Raw genomic sequence first — 25,192 nt, 5'->3', positions numbered from 1 at the left:
CGTACGAAATAGAATTTATTGACAACAGATGTCAGCACTTGACTGCATCGTCTTGTCTATCATCTGTTTTACATATTTTTGTCCAGGTGGTGTTTTGTTGACTTAAAAAATAAATTATTTCATTTTTCGCATATTCATACAATAATATTACTATAATAAGTTCATTTACGCTATAATAAGTTTATTTAGCTGTAATAAGTCAACGTGAGACATGACGAATCGCACGAGACTAGTCGCCAACTATACCGCACAAATAAAAAATCGCATTAAAAAAATCGCACAAAAAAAGACCGCATAAAAACAGGTTTGACTGTATTAATTTAAAAAACCTGGACAACAAATTTTAATCAAAATCACAAAGATACAAAATGTCTTCATTAAAATATCCATTTTGTGCCACAGGAAACAGTTCTAACTGGCAAAGTTGACCTTTTATTTTTGGCTTCTACCCCATCTTGATATGCTAATATCTGTATAATAATCCCTCTGGTGACAGTTAAACTTAAAAATTCATCGTCCAGATTTTTTAAAGTGTAACTGTCACTGAATTTTGTTGCTAATGTTAGTCTGACAATATTATTTTAATGTAAAATATCTAAAACATTTGTTGAATTTTGTATTGGACTAAAGGACAAGTCTTCCATAAATATTAATAATTTCATAGTTTTGGATTAAAAAGACGTTCACATATAAGAATTAATAATTTCAGTGATTATGTATACAGTGTATATATAGATAAAATTCTGTTTATATAAAAGTTATTAATAGACTATTGCATAATTGATATCATTATGGATTTTTGTATAATTCATTATTATCAAAATACATTAATTAGATTTATAAATGAAATTTATATACATAAAGAATTGTAAGGATAAGAATATTCTGAATATCACAGAATGAAATGAAAATTTTATATAATTTGTTAAGCTACTGAATAATTTTTCTCTTTATTAAATTAATAATCATTTTATGTGATTATTTGTAATTTTCAATTATGCATGTAAATCAGAGTAGTTCAGAATTTAAAGCATTTATGGTACAATTTTTATTTTGGTAAATGTCAGATTTTTCTTCAATTCCTGTCTACCATATATTTTGGAATGCATCAGTTTTTCAGAGGACTACTTGGAATAGAGTCAGATATCTCACTTTTCAGTCTTATAATCTTAATTAAAAATAATCCCAAAGGTTAAATTTAATCAGCTTAATATTACCCACTATTATCCTCTGATGCCGATGACAACTGTTTATTGAGCCTATATACTTTATCTCTAAATGTCTGCATGGTGTGCTTAGATCAGTGATTCCCAAACTTTTTCCAGCCACCAGTGGCCCCCTTGGTTCCATAAAGTTATACTCAGCATTCCCAACCATACTCCAATGCCCCCTAACCCATTTTCCCTTGTTGAGAAAGGCTTGGAAATATTCTTAGATAAAGTGTGAATTTCATAGAAAAGTTTGTCCTTATCGGTAATTATATTGTTCTCCATATTTAGAAACCATTAAAAGCAATGTTTCTTCTTACTCATTTTAAAAGAGGAAAGGAAAAGGTTGTCAGTGACCCCAACCTTTGCCTATGGTCACCATTCAGAACCCTGCCACCCACTTGATTCTTTTCACCCCACTAGATTTACTAGCATCCACTTTGGAAACCACTGGTTTAGATCTTTTATCTTTTACTTATGTATAAACATGAAGCATATTGTTTGAAAGAAATTGAATTAAATCAGAAAGTTAATAAAATATCTATTTTTAAAGATTGGTTATCATCACAGCTGACTGCTTTCTGTAAACTACTTCTGTAAACTACTAATATATTAATTTATTCAGTTTTAATAACCAAAAAACTTTATACTTTCAAAGGAAACTAGAAAGTAGAATATTTTTGTAAAAGATATAGTGTTGAGTGTAACTATTAATATAAAAAATTACTTATTTAATATTTATTTTATGTACAAATGAATAATAGACTGCCTTGAATACTAATTTTTAGTACAACATTATTTCATTGTCTAACACTAAAGCATGTCTAAAGTTTTATCATTAATACCTCAAAGGGTGCATTAAAATTTATTTATTAACAAATTTTTGTTAAAAAAATATTGGCAAATTGAAAAAAATCTGGATTTATTGCTTTGCTACCTTTAATTATGTAGACAAAAGAAAACAAAAGCCATTAAAGAAGTAAAATCATAGAAAAAAATTGGAAAAAACAACTGAAAGAAAAATCTTATATTAATAAAAAAAATATTGTTCGAAATAGTAATAGTAATTATAAAAGGCGTTTACTATATATAGTAAAAATAAATGCTTTAAAAATAAATAAAATCGGTATAGTGAAAACATCCTAAAATTACTTTATCAGAGATATCAACACTATTGAAAGAAAAAGATGTACAGATACATATTTATCTATGACAGAGTGAATAAAAAGTGTTGATTATAATTCTGAACTGCAAAAAAATGTCATTTATCACTAAAATAAGCCAAAGAGGATATCACTTTCTAATAAGGATATTGATTTCTGGGACGAAACTATTATCTGATAAAAGTGAGTTTAATATATTAATATTTTGTTCTGTGAAGATCACATTAGAGCAAAATATATTATGAACTTGACAGAAATTTGAAATCAAAATAGATTCAGAAAATAGTCAATCAGTGATTAAATGGTGGAGTAATGACGTGAGAATAAATGATCTAATCTGGTATTTGTGAGTTCAATTTACAATGTATGAAATTTATTTTGAAAAATACTATGAAAAAGCGCATAAAAAACTAAATCTTGGAAAACTTTCAGCACGATACTAACGATACCAAACACCACCTCCGTCATCCATCAATGTATCATTTTCTACATCTCTGTATATATCAAATCGGTGCTCTTCGATTTGAGTTAGAAAGGATACAACAAAATTTATTAGAGAAAAATGACCAAAATAACTATTTTAAAGGAATGGAACAAAACATAATTTGAAGTAATACAAAAATTAACACTAATTTTTTTATAATATCAAATTATATTTTAAAAACAAGATTATTAAGAGTATCAACAAAATAGTCACTTTTATTTTTTTCTGATAACAGTAATGAGACAATATTTTGTTTGAATAAAAAATACTTATGCATTCATTACTGTTAATCTATTACTTTTACTACTAAGTTTTATGGCAGCCTTTTTTTCGTTATTTTAATTAAATGGGACAAATAATCTCCTAACTAGGTATTTGTTAACCAATATTTACATTCAGTAGTATATACCCTGTATTATAAGTAGAACAATAGCACGTGGTTATATACGTTCTATATCACAAAATATTAAGATTTAAAATTGCAGATTTATATATATATATAATAATATACGTTAAAAAGGTGATAGAATTTGAAATATTCGCTTATTTTTTTAAAAGCTAAATTTCGAATTCTAAAAATAATTGTAAAATCCCGTTCTATTGGCGCAATTAATGTTTAAAAAACAGGTGGCGTGATCTTTGAAATGACGTCATTGATTAACGGTACTTCGATAACAAATTCGATCTCGACTAATTTAATATTTTAAAAAATCGTTTTTTTCCAACTTGTTCGTTATTACTTGGACTTACTTTTCACTCCTTTCTCCCCGCTACGATTTTTTCTTTCAGAATAATATCTGGAAGTAAGAAAAGGCAGACGACGACTTTCTTCTATTATGGAAAATTTCAACTTAATTCAAAAGTGCTCGAGAAATTCGCCAAAATATAGCCAAAACCTAAAATTATCAAAATAGATAATAAAGTTTTTCAGAGTTGTTTTTATGCCTACAAAACATTATAATATTTTTAATTCTTTAAACTGCGATGGCTTTTTTTTTTATTAACTCTTTTCGCCTTCTGGGCCCTAAGAGGACCTCTCTTAGTAAGCTCATTATGGGTTCGGCCGGGTCCACAAAGGACCACGACCGGGTGGTGAGGGACGGGTCCCAACATATTCGGACGGACCATTCCCGAAAAATTCCTGGTGATTTTTCGATCCCGGGTCTCCCAGAGCTGTAGGTTGCTACCTTAACCGCAAGGAATATGTTCACGGATTCTGCCAGGTCGACCATGTGGATGGTGGTTTTTCTGATGAGTAATAAGGCCCGACGTATCCTAGGCAGACTGCCCATGAAAAATCCTGAGTAGCTTGCCCAGATTCAATTTCGCGCCCTCCGGAGCAGCAGCTGACGCTTCAATCATTCTCCCTTCAAAATCGGATATTTAAAAATATCGGGATTTTTTTTTCAGCTATTATTTATCGAATATTTTTAAAAATTATTTGAATATTCAAATAATTTTTCTTGCCATACTGAATATCTTTTCCTTTTGCCACACAGCCTTGCAGGGCCTGCATTAGTGTGAGGTAAAACTATCATCAGCCTTACTAGTATTAAACGTTTGTAATATTTGTAAAATAGTAAGGCTGATGATCGTTCTTTTCTCGAGAAAGTTCATACAATACAACCTATATACTCTGACGGCCGGATGGCCGAGCGGTAAAGGTGGCAGCCTACTGCTCTGGGGGACCCGGGATCGAGTCCGAACGGGTCGAATAATCCCCAGGAATTTTTCGGGGGGTGGTCCGTTCGGATATGTCGGGCCCCGTCCCTCACCACCTGGTCGCCCCATTGTGGGCCTGGCCGAACCCATAATGGGCCTACTAAAAGAGGCCTTCTTAGTACCCACAGGGCGGAAAGAGTTAAAAAAAAAAAAAAAAAACCTATATACTCTTAAGTGATGAATCAGATGTTTCTTCTTTTTGGGCAGAGAAGCTGTAGCACTGTTCAATAATTTGGTATAGCCTAATTGTAAAAGTACCTTGTTTCATTCCGCTAATGAGTCAGCCATAATTGATTTTGTGGGGAAGTACTTGATCTTTAGAGTATTCCCCATGCAGGAACAAAACAAAAAAAAAAAACTTCAAAGAAATAAATCACACACACTATGACTCCAATGCAAGGAACTTAAAGTTTATTTTAGTCCTTCCGATCACTTCTCTGTCTGTTCATTTTTTTTTTTTTTTTTTTTTTTAACTCTTTCCGTCCTGTGGGCACTAAGAGGGCCTCTTTTAGTAGGCCCATTATGGGTTCGGCCAGGCCCACAATGGGGCGACCGGGTGGTGAGGGACGGGGCCCGACATATCCAGAACGGACCACCCCCCGAAAAATTCCTGGGGATTATTCGACCCGTTCGGATTCGATCCCAGGTCCCCCAGAGCGGTAGGCTGCCACCTTTACCGCTCGGCCATCCGGCCGTCTTTCTGTCCATTCATTATAACAGACCCTAAAACAGGAAACAACACACAAAAAAGACAAACTCACAAAATAATCCAGTTTAAAAAATAAATCATAACTGAGTAAAATGTAATTCATGTTTTGATTATGAATTAATTTCATAGCAATAAATAAATAAATAATTTGCCTGATTGATTTGTCAATACAAGCCTTTTTTTAAACTCAACTCTTTTCATTTCTAGGCATTAAGAACAACTTTTCCATGTTCATCATAATTTTGTCTAGATTCACAACAGTATACACATGGCAGGGAAATGGAACAAGCTTGACATATTCAGGTCAAATTAATTGGAAAAACTTCTGAACTAACTCAGACTCAAACCTAGATTACCAGAGTGACAGGCTGATACTTTTCTTACTTCACCCATCTGATCATTCAAAGAAAGAAATCAACACATATAGGTTATATATGACTAGACACAATTTTTTGTCTTTTATGGTAAGTATGATCTATAAAATGTTGATCTGAACTATCTAGGAAAATAATTATGATCTGGATTGAATTCAAATCTGGATCTATTCACAACAGTAGAATTGATGTCTTACCACGAGACCATTTTCTATTGAAAAATATTCTAAGTGAATATATGAGATAAAAGCAATTATCTCATTGCACCAGCCAAAAAATAACTTTTTGTTTTGTATATCAACTTTAAATACTTTACATTAATTTTCATCACATATTTTAACCCATCATATGAATTAAATTTAGTTGTTCAAATACTGTCCTTGCTCATTGCAAATTTAATGAAAAAAATCAATAACCAAAGTATTTCAAAATTTCATTTGATACAAATCTTGGAATTGTATTGACAGATTATTAATTATAAACATAAAAATTTATTGGAACAAAGACAATGGCCATTTAAAACTAAAAATCATCTTTAGATTATTTAAGACACCTTTGAAACAAACTTTGAAAAATACTCTTAATTATACTTAAATCATTTTCAGTGTCTTCAGAAAATCAGTTTGTTAGTAATTATAAATGTCAAAATTATTGATCTTTACGATCCAAGTTATAATGAGGATTGAGGTTAACAATATTGTTGACAGCATGATATAACTGTTTTAAATTTTTACTAATTCAGTACATCTTTCAATAAACTAAGTTGTCCTTTTAATAAAAACAAATTTGTATTTCTTTTCATGATTTGCGATTCACTTTACATTTATTAACCTATCCCACTAAGTGTACTATTTATTTCATTTACAAATTATACTATTACATTGTTTTGTAAAAAATATTTACTTAATAAATTATTATCAACAAAAAATAAATATAAAAATAATTTATTTGGCAATTATAAACTATAAACTGCCAATACAAATTATTACCTACACTTTATCTTTAATAAAATACAAATATTTTATAGGTTGAATTTATGTATGAAGAGTCAAGATTAATAAATTTTCTAAAAATAATTAATAAAAATAATTTTCAATAGTTTTTTTAAATCTCACTATTATGGATCGGGTTATATTATTAATTAATCCAGAAATACATAATAAATTTAGAAAATTAAAACATGTATTTTTCAAATCCCAACATGAACAGCCATTTCTTTTGATTGACAAGAACTAAGCAGACAAGAATATCATAATAATTGATTTTTTTTATCTGTTTTGATGAATAATTTGAAGAATACTAAAAATATTTAAAATTTATATAATCTTAACATGCAAGTATTTAAATTAATAAAAAATAATGTATTTTTGAAAATATAACTTTATACTTTTTAAGATATAAAGTTTGAAATTAATGTTTATACCTTTTTTTCGTCATGGTACACTTGTAATAATTTAAAAATTTGGCGGCACACACATTTACTTCGGTAAGAACCGCAGGGCAACTGGTGATGTCATAACAGTAATTTTTAAACACCATTCATTATTTAGGTCACATTTTCTAAACCCCTTGGTAACACCAGTTACAATTTCCAAACGTTCCCTAGGGAGGTACAGTACAACAGATTGAACTACTTGTCTGACATCACTTACAAGTAGGTATTCCCAGTGGCGGCACACTGAAAACAATCTCGCTGCACACTAAAGTGCCACAGCACAGTGGTTGAGAATCACTGGTTTATACTATATTATATGGGATGAGCGATGTTTGAACTAGATTATCTTTAAATAATCTAATTCAGATATACACCCACATAGGTCTAGCAGAGATCACAACCTTATCATTAGATCTCTATAGGTGGAGAACAAAATGTTTTAAATTCATGGTTAAAAATTTGAAGATAATTTGATAATTTTTAAAAAATGATGCTAAATCTTATATACCAAATCAAGGTTTCAACAATAATACTGAAACCAAAAACCATGAATTATATTGATTAACCAAATTTATTTCTCCAATGTCTTTAAAGATGTACAGTTTTCTACCTTTTGGAAATCAAAATGAAAAATTCCATTTAAACTTATGGGTACCAAAACTAGTGGATTTGGTACCCAAGAATGGTCTAGAAAGCTGAAAGTACTACAGTCTAGGTGAAATTTTTCAGTTCAATTTCCAAAAAGTGGAGAACTGTATAGTACATATATTATATTAATTAATTATAAGTTAAACCGTTATGTAAAGACAGAAAAAAATTCTTATTATTAACTTAATCACAGATTATTTGACTTCTATTATTTTATAATTGTCATCAAAACAAAAATATTTGCAATGGTAATGAGATGAAAGAAATAAACAAAATTGCAGTACATTCTACATTTATTGTTGTAATTATTGTAGTCTATAATAAAAAATAATTTAAATGTTACTAAAATCCTACTAGTTTAGAATTGTATATATATATATATATATATATATTAAAACATAAATGCCATAATTTTGTTTATTAAGTTATTTAACAAAATGCTCTACAAAGTACAGCGTTATGATCAATGCCACAGCTTATTTTTGATACTTCTGCAGGAACAGATACTCTAAAAGGAAAGTACTGATCATTTCTATGACCAAGTCCAAGACATGCCCCTTGATTTTCTCCCCACATGTATAAATGGCCTTGATTTGTAATAGCAGCAAAATGATATAATCCACTAGATACACTTTTTACTTTGCTGTCAGGATTGAATTCATTCTTTCCAAAGAGTGCATCAGGTAAGAGAGTTGGAATATCAAGAAAAGATACTTGTGGTCCTTTTCCTAATAAACCATAACCCCACACATAAAGTTTTCCCTGTTCATTTACTATAGCACACATACTTTTACCAGCAGCTGCACAAATTACTTTGCCAATAGATGGAAGAGGTATATGTCTTGGTACATTTAAGAAATTTTCATCACATTTTGTCACTTTCAACTGTCCAAATTCTGAATTTCCCCAGCCAAATAGATCACCATTTTCAGAAATGGCCAACATAGTATTAGATGCTCCAGAAACATGAACAATTTTCTCTCCTTCAATATCACCTTTTAATTGTGTTGGAACACCTGTGTTTTGATAATGACCGAGACCTGTCTGTCCTTTATTTCCTAAACCACAACCAAATACTTCACCTTTGGAATTTAAAAATATTGTTTGATCTTCTCCACATATAGCATGAGTAATATTATCAACACCACGGACTTTATTTATCTGCTTTTTTCCAAAGTATATTTCATCCTCTACAATTGGATATCCACATTGTCCGAATGAATTGTTTCCAAGGGAAAATATACCTTCTTTGTCAGTCACAACTATAGTGTGAGCATGACCACAAGCAATATTGATAATTTTTGTTTTTGGTAATAACGGCAAATTGATTGGAACTGGTTGTATAATAAGAGAGAGTGGATGATCTTTTCTAACAGCCTGGTAACCAATTTGTGTATAAGTATTTAGTCCGGTTCCAAACAGTTTCTCTTCTGTTAAGTTTGATTTTACTGCAAACACCGTGAATCCATGACCACAAGAAACGTCAAAAACTTTATAAATTTCTGCAAAAGTTAATTTTGTAGGTTTGTGGTTTACTAATTGTCTGTGACAACCTGGCGGTGGTCTTAGAAAAGTCGGAATACCCAAGCAACCAGAAACTGCGTTTCCCCATATATATACTCTTACCGCTCGTTTACTTTTAGATGTTGCATACTGAAAAATCGGAAGTTCTTCTGGCTGTATTTTTCTTTTAGCGTTATACCATTCACTTGTTTTAAACTCTCTTCTACAATAATCTTGAAATATGCCGAAGCCTCGAAATTTTCTCCTTTTGCAATATTTATAATAAATAGTCCTAGATAAAACTCTCTGACTAGAATTCATGGATTAATGAGATTTTTATAAAACTTAATAAACTAACTTTTGTAAGTCTACTTAGTTTTTGTTCTCTTCGCTTTTATTACTCACGTTTTAAATACATGTAAGCCGCCATCTTAAGTCACGTGTCTTTGTTATTGGCAACATCACAACAAAATAATAAAAACGCCAAAAATCCGACAACAAAAAATTAAAATATTTTTATTTATATGTTTAATAACAATAATTCAATAAATGTAATATACATAACTGTAAAAATTTTTATTAAAATTATGTAATTTTTGATGATACGAATTTTTTCAATAACCATGTGACAATACATGTGTTATTGAGAAAACGGAGAAATATACATTCACGGTGAAGGCCACGCTGAAGTAAAGATATGTTTCATCTTCAAAAGTTTAAGTATGTTTTGCGAAGTAATACATATAAAAATATAACGAGCAATGCTAGTAAAATTAAAAGCATACGTTGCTGCAGCACATATCCAATCAATGATAATGTATTTGGCTTGACGGATGACCAAAAACAAGTTAGTTTTTATCACTATACAGAAATAATCTTTAAAAAATTGAAGATCGTTTATCTTTAATAGATAATAGATAGATATCTTTAACCCTTCGTCACGCGCGCGCTCAGTCAAATCGAAATCACGCGCGCTCGGTCAATTCAGAATTGTTAATTAAAAAAATTAGCTAAGTCACATTTAAACTTGTATACTTTCTAAATAAATTTTTTACATTTAAATTTTAAGATTGTATTGTATGTTAATTAAGTGTAAATGAAACACAAAAATTTACATTCTTGTAATTTTATTAATATATGTAAAAAATAATTAAAATATTAATTTGATTATTTTAAAACTTGATTTACAAGTAAATTTATAATTTAAAATAAATAAGTACTGAGTGAGTGTATAAAATATTGCTTCTAATAACTTTTCATATTCATTATGATTCTTGAAAATTTGGTTTGATCAGTAACACATTTAATAATCATTTTTTTATTAAAGGTGATAACAAAATATAATTAAATCTATCAAAGATATATTTTTCTAGTAAAAATTATATAATTTATCCAGTGACTCTTTAAACTATGATCTATAGACTGTTGCATGCATGTCCTAGGGCTGTTTGTCTTCAGTAGTGTAGAAAATTAAGTAAGAAATTTAATTAGCTAGGAGGACGGAGCTAAGAATTGTTCTGAGTATTCTTGAACACTGTGCTGAGTTATGATCATGTATGTGTAAAAAATAGCAAATGATGTAATCATAATTATAATTTTATGATTATTACAAATACAGGGTGGGCCAACGAAAACGAAACGGCAGAGTGTTCGTGTTCGTCCAAGCAAATCGCTTGGACAGGTCGATTTTATTCTCGAGGGGACATCTTATGCAATAAAGTTTTTGCGATTCTGTATATTAACTAAACAAACATTTATTTCAAAAAAAATGTTTGTTTAGTTAATAGAAAATAAATGAGTTTTTAAGTTTTTTTGTTGTCTGTTGTATTCAGAATCTCAAAAACGTTATTGCAAAAGATGTTCCCTCGAGAATAAAATTGACCTGTCTGAGCGATTTGCTTCGAGGAACACGAACACTCTGCTGTTTCATTTTCGTAGGTCCACCCTGTATATATATATATACAGTATATTAATTAGTGTACATGAGAGCTATCTTGCAAATCACATGACAAGACAAAAACAATGATGTCATTAGTAGAAGTTACTGTAGCATGAACAAAAACAAGCTGACCTAACTAGCTGTTATCACAGCTAGACTTAGCAGAAATTCTGCATTACTGAACACAGCTCAAGTAGTTCTTAGATTGATCTAGTTATTTTTCCAAAATGTAATTTTATGCTGTTTAGTAAGAGAAAAGAACATTTTTACATATCACAGAATTTCTCTCTCACATTAAGTTGCTGGATAGACAAAATATTGTACACAAGGTAATATTTTAAGGATAAGTGAATAGGGAAATAGGTGGGTTTGGTTCATTTGACTCAGTTTAAACAGTCTGCAGATTGAACAAATTTGAGAATCGGTGATGCATACAGTTTTTTCCTTTAATTTGTTCTGTAACTAGAGAAAATTTAAATTTAGTTTTGTTAATTAGCTTGAATCTAATAAATCATATGATGGGTATGTACATAAGTTATTAACAATTTTTAGGATAATTAACAATACAGGATAGATTATAGTGATCAAAATTCACACCTAAACACTCCTTCCAGCAGAAATGAACAATAGACTTTAATACTCTAACGTTTTCAGCGTCATTTAGAGGCCTTCTTCGGGAACATACAACAAAAAAGAAACTGTTCTATCGTTTGAAACCGTCGAATATTGCATTCCAATTTTTTTTTTTTTTTAATTTTATTAGCATTTTTCCAGTTTATTTGTGCTATTTGTTTTGTCTAATTTATAGTGATCAACTGAATATTTATTTATATAATATATGAGTATTTTATACATTAAAAATTAAAAACATTAATTATAAAACTTTTTGACAATTTTATTATGTGTAATCATAAGCCAAACAATTACAAGATTACATTGGGCTTTTTTTGTGTGATTATTTTTAATTAATTTCTAAATAATTTGTCACTAGAGGGAGGCCATTAGATGAATAATTGCAGAAAAATAGCCCAATGTAATCTGGTAGTTTGGCTTATTACTGGTATGTCAGGTTTTGAGATGTTTGTACAGTACATGTGTAGTCATATTATTACATTTCAGTTTTTTTTTTTTTCTTTCTTTTTTACTATATAACATATGTAGTGTAAGCAATTATTTCAGCTCAATGTTCTGAAACTAGCAAAACAAACTTTTGAAATCATTAATAGTTCTGTTGTCATAATTTCAACATTAAAGGTGTGATGATACCATTAAAATAAATCACGAAAAGGAAATAACTCAATAAACACGTTAAAGTTTACATACAGTGGGTGATCGGTTAACAAACAGTTTAGACTGCGAACAAGTCGGATAACGAACACTTTCACGAAAGATTTTTATGTTTGGACAACAAACACATGTTCAGATAATAAACACCTCACAGAACAAACACAAGAAGAAGCAATGTAAAATAATGAACACTGATTCATCTTCCTTGGTCTCCAGGTAACAATTTGAGATGTTGACATTGACGCTCAACCCAGTATATACTGATCACATAGTATTTCTCCAAACTTTGAAACTCTTCCTTGTAATTCCAGACTTTTGTTTACCTTTCTGACAGAATTTTTTTATAGTCTTCATGAGACTGTCAGGTGGGCACTCATTAAGTTTTGTGTCAGTTTTTATTTTTGAAAGTATAATAGCCAAGGTAGAGAGTGGGCAGATGTCTGATGTTGCTAGTCAGTATGGCTTGAACAAGTCTGAATCTTATCTAAGAAAGAGATAATCAAGAAGACTCAAACGAAAATCACATTTGAGAAACAAGGAACATTGAAGAACTCATAGTGGAACCTGAAACTGATCTGACAACAGAAGAACTCCAAGAACTCTTGAATGAAAAACACCAAGAAACTCAGTGAGATATGTTTTATTCTGAAAAAGAGGACCAATGCCGATATCTGCTATTAAAGTTTTTTGAAGAAGTGGAAGGATGTCAGAACAATGGTCTTAGAATGGCATCCAAACCAGGTTGAGGTTAATAAGCTCATGGATCTCTACACCACAATGCTATTAATTACTTTTGAAAAATCCCAAAGAAGAGATAAAAGCAATCGACATTGAATAGATTCTTTAACACCTCACAAACAGAAGAAAACATGACTGATAAAAATGCAAAATTGTGTATATATGTATCTGTATTATTACATATAAATGAACATAGCAAAAAAGTAAAATAATTTTTTATTTATTTTTTGGGTCTCCAGAATGAATTAATCAAATTCCATAAAAGTCTATGGTAAATCGATAATCTGTTAACGAACAATTTGGAAACAATATTTAAAAAAAGAAACTGATAATATTATTGAGCCTAAAAAGAGTGGTGTCAAGAACTGTGCTCACCATAGAAACGAACAAACAATAATAGCCAAAGTAGAGAGTGGGCAGAACATGTCTAATGTTCTTGACACTCCACTCTTTTTAGGCTCAATAATATTATCAGTTTTTTTTTTTTTTTTAATAAAAAGTTCAGAAAAGAACTTGCAAAATTCAGAGAACAGAAATCAACTAGTGTACAAAAATTTATGTAAATGTGAGGCCCGGATTAAATTTTAAATTTAGTGTGTGTTAAAGTGTTAATGAATATCTGATGGGACAGTTGAACTCTCTCCTTTTGAAAATAAAAATTGATGTAAAATTTATTAAGGTGCCTGACAGTCTCATGAAGACTATAAAAAATTATTTCTGTCAGAAAGTTAAACAAAAGGCTGGAATTACAAGGGAGATTTTCAAAGTTTAGAGGAATAATATTTGATCTGTATCATGTTGAGCATTGATGTCAATGTTTCCTGTGCTCCAAAAGGTTTTGAACTGTCACCTGGAGATAAGGGAACACCACCAGTCAGTATTCGTTATTTTACGTCACATCTTATTGTGTTTGTTCTTTGAGATGTTTGTTATCTGAATGTGTTTGTTGTCCAAACATAAAAATCTTTTGCAAAAGTGTTTGTTGTCTGATTTGTTTGCAGTTCAAATTGTTCATTGACCAATCACACACTGTATTTAATATCATCAGAAATAGCAAGTTCCAAAGCATATAGCCTGTTAAAAAACAGTATGAAAACGTCACTTATGATCTGAATTTTGGTTATAATTATCATTATCTTTAACTAAGTAAGCTCTAAGCCATTTTAACTGAAGTTAATAACAGTACAGAATTCATTGAAATTGGACAATTGAGATCATTAATTGAATTAATTGATAACTGGATTAATTAATTGAAATAATTAATAATTATTTCAATTAATCCAGTTATCTATATCTCTTGGTCCAGTCATCTATATCTGAAGTATTAAAAATTTGACATTTCAGATATAGATGACTGGACTAGTACATTACAGGTAACCAGGTTTCTCTAATAGGATTCCAAGGATCCTGGCCATTTTTTTAACCTGGAAAATATGTCAGGAAATTCTTCTTATCTTGGGAAATCCTGCAAATTTCTTAAAAGTTCACTTTTTTCTTATTTTGTGTTAAAGTTGAGGAAATTTTACAAATATAAAGTACAATTAACTCATTAACTGTCAGAATACATTTCTATTTATTAATTTTAAGCCTGCTTATTAGTTTTTTTAAATTTTTGCTCATTATGGCATGTCACAGATTGTCAATAATCGATATGTAGCCTATTTGTGGCAGGACTCTGAAAATTCTGTACTTGTCAGAACCTGTAATACTGTCAACATCTGTCTTCTCTTAAATGCATTAAAGACAATTCCATCCACATCAATTGAATCGGAAATTACTAAAATAAGAACTAGATTGAGTGATCGGAGTATTGACCATCTATGCTTTTTAAAACCTTATTATAAAAATTTACGATAATGTTTTGTATTATGTTTTATTTAAAAAAAAATTCTTAGAAGTTTGATCAAAGTTAATTTTTTTTTTTAATTTTCAATTCAATTCAAAGGTATTTTTGTTGTAAGCAGTTTCCAACAAACCTTAATAAATTTTTTTCTATTTGTGAAAATTTCTACATAATTCAAAGGTAATTTTTAATACATATTTTACACAGCATTATTATTATTATCATTTTGGAGGTTGCAGGACATATTAAATTACTTAAAAAATGAAAAATAATTATATCATTCCATTTCAAGGTTTATTTATGATGTATTGTTTATTACTAAAAAAATAAAGTAATTAACATTTAGTAATTCAAACAAACATCTGGATTATTAAATAGGCTATAATAAGGATAATTTAAGTCAGCTGAGAGCCATAGAAAGCCATGGACATTAAAGTCATCCCCTGTTGGAACCATGAGTGACCAGTATGATTATATCTAAATTAGTTTAATAACTAATTGCTTTGGAAGTGAAGATCAGATGTGAGTTTGAGTAATGTAGCTGGCAATGCACCTACACGATAATCAGGAATTGCAGGTTCAAGTCCTGCTTTAGGACAATTTCTTGCAGAATATTCTAAATTTAAATTAAAAGTTAAATATTTTGTTAGATGGCATATTAACTGCCTACCTATAGCCAAATTGCTTTACATTTAATTGTTAGATTAGTTTTGTTATGGTCTGATTAATAATCCAGCAGTTTGTTTGACACTAATAATCAAATTAGGTTGATGTATGTGTTGTTATAAAATTTAGTATTTATTACTTAAAAAACTATGATATTATTTAACTTTTTTATTATAAACATTAAATTGCAGTTGAGACAATCAGTGTTTCAGTTTGTTCAGAAAGAACTTGGGCCACATGCACAGGATATTGACAAAAACAATGTTTTTCCAGATTTTAAGGTAAGTTGTTGTATATTCATATTTTGATACAGGCATACTTCATATAGTATTAATTACTCTATACATTTTGTAGCAAGTTAAATAAATGATTATGATGAAATTGATTTCTTATTCATAATTAATATTATTAGGACAATTTGAATTTTGTTCTATTTAATATATCTAATTCATTAAGGATTCTTTGTGTTATCATTTAAAATTTATATAGTTATATGATTTTATAAAAATATTTCTGAAATTAGTATTTTTTTTAACAGGAGATGACTCCGTAGATAACATCACAAGATCAAAATGCTAGTAGTCATTAAAGGAGTCATTTTATTAAAAAATTATATTGGCTATACTAGTATTATCTAATAAGTCAATAAATTTAGTTTAATGATGTTAATGTTTGAAAAGTTTAAACTTTCTTTTTACAGGCTCAAATGCTGGTTGTTGGTCTTAGGAAATTGTTTTAGAATGAATTACTGATTTTAGAATAGTTTTAATTTCAAGTTTCATATGCTAGGGAAAGGTAAAATAATAACTGAACAACAAATTTTTTACACTTATAAAACAAATTAACAAAATTATAAAAATTATGTGTAGGATAATATAATTTATAATGAAGAACAACCTCCTATGTATAAATGCATTAACATATGATTATATTTATATTAAATCTTTATATATAATTGTAAGGTTTCTCTGCAATGATGGTGTTACTTCTGACACCACTATGAGGGTTACCAGGTGACATCCAGGCACCACTGTGTGATTCTACTAGTCTTTTCTTTTGACACCAAGAGGTTCCATCCAAAACCTCATGTAGTAGGTTACACCTACTACATGAGGTTTTGGATGGCAATACACGTTCTCATATGTGAACTAGGGGTAAGAGGATGGAGTAGGAAAGGACAAGATTCAGTTGGAATCGATTCACTCAACACAATTTACTACACTTAAACATTTATTAGATGTCATGAAAGTTGGTACAACACATACAGTGTATTTGCATTTTGTAAAGACAGAGATTACAAATTTTTGGTACCTCACAAATCAGAACTAGAATCCCTGTTGAGGATCTTTGGAATGTAGTTTTTCAGAAGCAGCAAATAGAAGGATGACAAGGAATCCTAGTGCACAGAGCACTAATCCAAAAAGGCACACAAACACACTAAACTGAGAAAGAACAGGTGATGACTGACTGGAATTGGTCATTTCTCATCATATTCAAAGCAGCAAATATCTTAGAGGTGACCAAGAGTTGCGAGAAAGGTGTCGCTACCAACCCTGAGAAAGTGTAAGTTGACACTCTCTCAGGTCAGAAAGTTGACATATATTAGCTTCTGATGAGGTCTCACTTGCATTGTTTTCCTTTTACTTGTTCAATTCTCACATAATTATCCAATAATCTTGTAGGTAAAAACATGGAATGGTTAATAGAGTTGTATTTTGTTATTAATAATGATTTCTTTACAAAAACTTGCTTTTGGTTGCAAACTTGTTTTAATAAAGTTATATCCCTTTAGTATGGTGCATCTTTGATTACATATTTGGCAAGCTCCATATTTGTCTTACATATATTAATAGAGTTTTGATGTTTTAACATACAAATCTTTAATTGTCTAGATGTTGCTCCTACTATATATTGTAGCAGTGAATTGTGAAAGACTTAAGGTTGGTACAGCATATACACTAGATCATTGTAATAATAACAGGAATGTTCTATCCATAACTAATAACTTTCTCAAACTTGGTTGAGAGGCAATTGAAAAAGTGTATTCTTGTAGGTTTGTTTAAAAAACAAGTTTAATAGTTAAATTGCTTATAAAAGGGATTGATGATGATCAAAATATTTAACACATGAAAAAGTTGGTTCGAAGAAGGATCAGAAATTGAGGTGTATAAAATCCCTTTAAAGCTAAATGAAACAGATCTAAATAAATAGAACATTTGGGACATTAAAAGAGAAATAAAAAAAACACAAAGGACTGTTAAAAAGGGAGAAATGATTACTGCCTTGGCATAGCAGCTAGTTTTGAACAAAATAACAGTGGGTAAATGGGAGGAGACTGATGATGTGTTACTGAACTCAAAACTGTTCTTTTAAGAACAACAGAGGTGCTCACAAATGTTGATATGACTGTGAATAGAAAATATGAAAATGACTTACACCCCTGGCCATGGCTACTGATATAATTGGAACAAATGAAAACAACAATTTGAGAATATTGTGACAGAAATATTAAAATAGCTTTGATTTAAGGTTAATGAAAAGCTTTTTTAAACAGATTTTTATTTCAGTGTTGTTTAGTCTTAGGGATTTCCATAAATGACACACACACACAGAAAGAGAGGGAGGAGATAAAGACAAGTCAGACAAAGGGTAGGAGAGGAGTTGAGTTTCAGTGGACATCTGTTTATTTCATTAAATTTTATACAGTTTATGCATTTTATTATATCTATTTCAAAAAGTCTTGGTATGTTTCGTTTCTACTTATGATGTCTATCATTTATAAAGTGATAAAGGTTTAAAGAGGGTCGAGTTTTGTTGGATGTCTGAGGAGGGGGGAGTTACAAAAACTTGGAGAAACTGGGACAAGATGGAGAGTAAAATTTTCAAGGAAAATGTCGACATAATTTATGGACAGCCCCTTAACTATTATGGAATGTAGTTGTTTTAGTTTACTGTTTTTTTTTTTTTTTTATAGTATTGTAAATTAATTAAATGTAGTGGTAAGTGCTTGGTAATTGTTGCATACTTTTTTTCATTTGTGTATTATTTAAAGTCCAGTATTTTCTCATTTTGAATTTCTTTTTAGTTCTAGAATAAATATTTAAATTATGTTTGAAATACGTTTATGTTCTGTTCATGTCAAATGAAAACCATCATTTGATCACCATTTTTTATCCTGAAGAAGATTAGTGAAAATGACCAAAAGCATTAAAAAATTAAAAATATCACTGCATTTTAAGGTTTCTTTCATGCTGTGGTTATTTAAGTGAATGGTAATTTTATTACATATAGGTGTTTCATTAATTTATGTTAACTAGTTTACATGTATTACATTGATGCAATTTGAATTTAAAACATGTATTTGATGGTACAGTTTTAATCTTCAAAACTTGCTTTGTGTGTAAATCTAAAGATGAGTTATAAACTATCTCAAAAATTATTTTATTGCATTAATAAAGTGATTATTTGAATATTTATTAGCATTTTGGTCTTGTAAAAATATTTTTTTTTTGTAATTTCCTGTATGCTGTTCTAGTTTGAGGAGAATTGTGAAATAACAATACAGTTTACATTTAAAAAAATATATTTTAACCGTTGTAATGAACAAATTATAATATTGTGTTGTAATATAAATTTTAGTTGTTTGAAAGTTAGTGAAGTTTTTTAGAACATTGAAATTTTTGGGTATTATTTCTACAGTTATAGTTTTATTATGAAAAATTTTTTATCTTATTGTAAATATTATTTTAAAACAATAGGAAAACAAAATTTTAAACATTTGCAGCATTCATATTAAGTCAGAAGCCACTGATAAAATCAATAGAAAAGAATTAAAGAATTTTTCACTGATTATAGATGTAATAAACCAACCAAAGCCGAATTTTCAGGCTGTATATTTATAGATGTGTTTTCCTATTGAGTTGCAGAATTCATTTTCTTGTTTTCATTTTTGATAAATTGTATTGTTACTGAGATACTGAAGTTAATTAATTATATAAAATTTATCTAAGATACTGAAAACATGATTGATTAATTATTTTCAAGTATTAATTATTATTTATTTTTGATTATTAAAATCATATATATTTATTTTACATTACTACAACAATAAATTATTTTTATATCACTTTAGAAGATATATATTTGATAGGTTATAATTAATTCTATAAATAACAATTAATTATAAAATGATCAAAAATAATAATTACAATGATGAACAAAAGCTAAAAATTTGGTATTTCTTATCATTTAGTATTTAATAATTAAAGTTTTAAATCTTTCTTAATTTGCAGGGATTCTGGAAAAAACTTGGCGATATGGGATTTATGGGTATTACAGTACCAGGTATTTCAATATTAATTTTTATCAGTGAATTATATATTTTAACATGAATGGTTCAACAAATTGATTGCTCCATGATTGAGTGGCATTCTTCAAAATATAAGCACAATGTTAAAAGTATATGTTCAGTACATGTTTATGTAATAAATGAAAATCTGATATTTTATTAATTAACAAGTAATAAAGTATGTGGTTTATATACCAGAATTTTTCTATTCAAACAAATGAAAAAAAAAAATTTAGGCATATAAATATATTTGATTTTGATTGAGAAGAGTTCACATCTTTTTCTAGTTTGCTTAATCATTTCATCTTCCAGGACAAATTTATCCACTCTTGTAGTGGAATTCGTGACCTTATATTAGAAATTTAAAGATTAAAGATCCATATCGTTGAAAGACATATCTTTCATTTTCAATCAATAATGTCAAACAATGATATCTTTGCTTGTCATTATTAATTTTATTGGTTTTTTCCAAATAATAGTGAGGTTGCGTTCAAAGTTTTCATCGCAAAAACATGAACATCAAATATTCAGCGCCACCATTCTGTAAGTCTAGAAGTTTGACAATGGCATTTGGAATGCCAAGCATGATTCCATTGATGTTCCAAACACCATTATCAACTTCTAGGCTTACAGGAAACCAGCATTGAATATCCGACATTCATGTTTTTGCTTTGAAAACTTCAGCCACAACTTAGCTAATATGTTTAAAATTTTGATGAAAGAAATATTCTGTTCAATAACAACTTTGGTCTTTCAAAGAATTTAAGTTATTGTGAAAAGTGAAGCAATTATCTTTATTAAGAAATATTGTTTCACTTTTCACAATAACTTGAATTCTTTGAAAGGCCAAAGCTGTTATTAAACAGAATATTTCTTTTCAACAAAATTTCTAATATATTATTTGGAAAAACCAATGAAATTACTAAATAATGTGAAATAACTTAAAGTTTGTTAAATAAATATATATATATATATATAACAATAACAACAATTTGCTTTATTGGAGTTCTCTTTAATAACAGTTTTCTCAAGCACTTTTGAACAACCAAGCAAACTCACTTGTGTATTTTCTGACATGCTTTAGAAAAACTGTTATTAAAAGGAATTTCAGTAAAGCAGATTTTTATGTTGTATTTTTTTAGATTTTATTATTATAACAAAAAGCATTACACATAATTATCTTGATTATACAAAAAGGAAATCTTAAATACAGTCAAACCTTGGTTTTTGAATATAATTTGTTCCTAAAAGTTGTTCTCAAACTGAAACAAATTTTTCCATAACCTTTTTATCTGTATTTCATGTATAAAAATGTTTACAAATGCAAAGTAATATTATATATAATGTAATTCTCTGTTATATATAATAAATTTTTATTTGATTTAACTTTAAGCATCTTTAAAGATGTATTCTTGGATGTCATTTATACTAGGTGAATGTCAGTTAACACTGTTTTTATTAATTAATTTGATTTAAATTCAATTGCAACATATACCAAAAATGGAAGTAGTATCTTTTCCACAAATGCGTTAAAATTTTAGTCAAGTAGCAATGTCATTGATGATTCATATTGTGATGTCTAATTACGTGAGGCAATCTCAGTACCACTAACCTCTGAATCAGTAGTCCTGTCATTGATTGGTCAGACCATTGACTTTCTTTAACATAAATTAGAGATATAAGGAATTGACCATCTGTCTTTCTCTTATCTGTATTCAGTTCTTGCTGAGTAGCTTGTTCAGCAACCAAGTTATTGTATGGCCAGCAGGACAATTAAGAGTTCAAAATTCTGTTCACGAAGCAATTTGTTCAAATAATGAGTTGTTCAAAAACCGAGGTTTGACTGTAATTATGTAAATATTATATTAAAAGAAATTTCTTCTTTTTTAATATAAATCTCTGTCTTTAATAGATAAATAGGTTAATCAAGAATATCAGTTTTAAAAATACTCTGTATTACAATAAAATAAGTATAAAGATATGTAGATATATAATTTAATTACAAATTTTATAAGAAAAATATGGAGGATTGCAGAGTGGCTATTTGGAACATTGCATTGTCTTAGAAGAAATGTCCAGAGTATCAGCTGCTATTGCTCTTAGCTATGGAGCACATTCAAATCTTTGTATAAATCAAATTGCTAGAAATGGAAATGAGAAACAAAAGGAGAAATATCTACCTAAGGTTAGTATCTACTTATCTATATATATACCAATATATTATTTGTACAGCTTTTACAGTTATTTTTATATAGATATGCAGTTGTGCCTTGTACTTTGAATTTAATTTATTGCATGAGGCTGTTTGAACACTGAATCATTTGAACTCTGAATCAATTTTTTTCCATTAGAAATAATGGAAAATGAATTAATCCATTTTTAGACCTTAAACAATGCTCATTTCAATAAACTTAAAACAGCAAATACACATAATTTAAGGTAAAAATAACATAATAAAATGTTCTAATAATAAATTAAAACAATAAATAAAATATGTAAATACTCTTTAATGAAAATAAAATTGCTTACTGATCACATAATGTCAACTTCAGCATTGTAAACTTGGCTGCCAGATCTGCCACATATGTACCACTTTCATACATTACAAAATAAGTTTTTTTCTTTGTCTTAGTTATCAATATTACAACTTTCCTCTTAGACTTCATTGCTTCAACACACTTCTTGAATGCCATGATTAATAAGTAAAGCTTATATTGGGTTGAACAGAAAGTTTTTGCATAGTTTTAATAGTTGTCATTACTTAACATAGATGTGTAATTTATTATTGAATGTAATAGTTGTGAAATTTAATCCATTATTGCTAATGTGAGATTGTATTCTTGTTTAGAAACTTATTTTAGACATTTTACTTCACATTTCTTTGAATAAAATTAAATTGAAATGTCTTCAGATAAAAAACATTTCAGACATATTATGCTTTTTGAGTTTTGGAAATGATACAATGTCATATAAATTGTAAAAAGAAATTGCAATGTATGTGGTGAAGATGCTGCTAAACTTCAAACATATCAAATATAGTTTAAAAAGTTCCATTTGAATACTGTATTGAATTCTGCTAGAAGTTTAAAACAGATTATATAAGTAAACATAAAACTAAAATTTACATAATACTATACATTCTTTGCAATATACAATAATTTAAACTTTCATACAAGATAATGTAAGTTATTAACACTGAATAATAGAGAATTGAAATACAGGGTACATGTACAATGAATGCAAGATGTTTGCAGTAGAATTTGTTCATGTATTTATAGTACAGAACTAAATGGAATTGTTTAGTACTCATAGACAAAAAATCAATACATTTATGAATGTAATAAAAATTTTGTTTAAATCCTGTATTTTAACAAGATAATTCATAAAAAAAAAAACATGATTAAACAGAAATTGCTAAATATGTAGAAGTGTCTGAAAAAATTGTTATTAATTAAAAAACTAGCTTTTTACATCAGACTTATCAATAATTTTTTTCATCGAATGTTTCAAGTGATGTATCATTGATTTAGATCACTGATTGACATAGTTCTATTTTTACAAAATGCAATCATATTTAGTAATAAATTGTTGAACAAATAAATATTGATTTTCTTTAAAATTATTAAAATCTACAGATAAATTTCATTTGTCAAGTGTAAATGAAGATTTGTTTTATTTGAATGTCATCTATCAGTGGGATCTCAGCAAACTTTTCTAAAACTATAGCAATAAAGTTCAGTTCATTTAAAATGCTTTAAACAATATGTTTAGTTTAGGAATGTGGCCACTTAAATAGGGATAAATGTTACTTTATGACACTTCTTGGTCAATTAGTGTGTGTCCTACTAGATGGACTTGAATTTGTATTAAAACTTATGCAGTTTTACAGGAAATTTCAGGGGTGGCCACAATGCAAGGTTTCACTGTATTGTTATTTGATTTTTGCCATATTTTATTTCACAATAAATGATAAGCAATATTGCAAAGTAGAAATTTGAAAAATACATCTGTAAGCTTTGGAAATATAGTTACTTTAACTAAATATAAAAATTTTTTTTTAAATTTTGGGTCAAATTTTTGAATTGTTAACTTTTGAGGAATTGTTGCAAAATTGTGTTTCCTAATGTAATTTATCAGTTAACAGTTCTGGCATACTTCTAAAATGACAACTTTGAAAGCATATATATTTTTTGTATTATCTGTCAAAATCATTTGATAATGATAGAATATGAATAAATTTGAAATTTGGGAATTAATGTTGAAATTCCAAGAATTTCTTTTAATTATATTCACTGACTGTCATAAATTATTCATTTCAGTTTTATGCATTTGCAGTTGATTTTTGTGTGTATTTAGTTTGTTTGTTAGATTCAATTATTTTTTCATGGCAAATACCATTATTTTATGATTCTCTATTGAAGGCAGAGTGCCAGATATAGAAATTTATTATTAAAGTGACTATTTTGAATAATAATTGACAAAAATTAAAATTTAGCAGATTGCATCCAGTTTGATGGTATTTTTAACAGAATTGATTATTGTTTATTATTGTTAACAAGTTTAGTTGAGAATTAAGCATCTTTATTCAATTTTTGTTATAAAAGTAAAAACTTTTTTGTGGTAAACTTGATTATAGTAAGAGTTTTCAGGAACATATTTCTATGATTAGTAAATTTATGTTATAAAAGAACAAACAAGCAAAAAATTTGATTTTTGAGTCTCTACAATGTGAAAATAATAATTAGATAATAAAATTTTAGGGTTTTCATATAATAATAAAATATTTTCAGTTTAAATAACAGTTTTATAATTAACAGTAATGATTTTTATGGTAATATATTAGTGCAAATATAATATCATCAATTTAAGTAGATTTGTATTAAGTAGAAGTTTATTTGTATTTGAATTGCTTTATTTAAATTTAGAAATATTAAAGTTTTTTTCCATTTTATTTTAGAAAAATTATAAGCAAATATATATTTATTAAATAATAATTATTAGTTTGTTCCTGACATTATTTTAGTTAATTAGTGGAGAATATGTTGGTGCATTGGCAATGAGTGAGCCTGAATCTGGTTCTGATGTCGTTTCGATGAAAACCAAAGCAGAGAAGAAAGGTGCTTGA

The 25,192-nt window shown here is 28.5% G+C and overlaps 2 protein-coding genes across 3 annotated transcripts in view; one reads left to right on the top strand and one right to left on the bottom strand.

Moving 5' to 3' along the window:
• Nucleotides 1-8,146: 8,146 nt before the first annotated feature.
• Nucleotides 8,147-9,680, bottom strand: LOC136986350 (RCC1-like G exchanging factor-like protein). The gene has a single exon (XM_067283864.1). The coding sequence runs from the start codon at nt 9,565-9,567 to the stop codon at nt 8,173-8,175; it is 1,395 nt and encodes a 464-aa protein (XP_067139965.1). The 5' UTR covers nt 9,568-9,680; the 3' UTR covers nt 8,147-8,172.
• Nucleotides 9,681-9,906: 226 nt separating this feature from the next.
• Nucleotides 9,907-25,192, top strand: part of LOC136986351 (isovaleryl-CoA dehydrogenase, mitochondrial) — a 31,905-nt gene continuing 16,619 nt past the window's right edge. Inside the window, exons 1-5 of one of the 2 annotated variants that reach the window (XM_067283865.1) lie at nt 9,907-10,093; nt 15,911-16,000; nt 20,012-20,063; nt 22,083-22,252; nt 25,091-25,184. In XM_067283865.1, coding sequence (XP_067139966.1) covers nt 9,944-10,093; nt 15,911-16,000; nt 20,012-20,063; nt 22,083-22,252; nt 25,091-25,184 — 556 coding nt within the window. In that variant the 5' untranslated portion in view covers nt 9,907-9,943. The remainder of the gene's footprint in view (nt 10,094-15,910; nt 16,001-20,011; nt 20,064-22,082; nt 22,253-25,090; nt 25,185-25,192) is intronic. The other variant, XM_067283866.1, reaches the window with a different exon arrangement.

This window comes from Centruroides vittatus, unplaced genomic scaffold (assembly GCF_030686945.1).
Source record: "Centruroides vittatus isolate TY-2023 unplaced genomic scaffold, ASM3068694v2 scaffold_1015, whole genome shotgun sequence".
Classification (NCBI taxonomy): domain Eukaryota; kingdom Metazoa; phylum Arthropoda; class Arachnida; order Scorpiones; family Buthidae; genus Centruroides; species Centruroides vittatus.
Note: the sequence above shows the minus strand (reverse complement) of the source record. Positions and strands in the feature narration are given on the sequence as shown.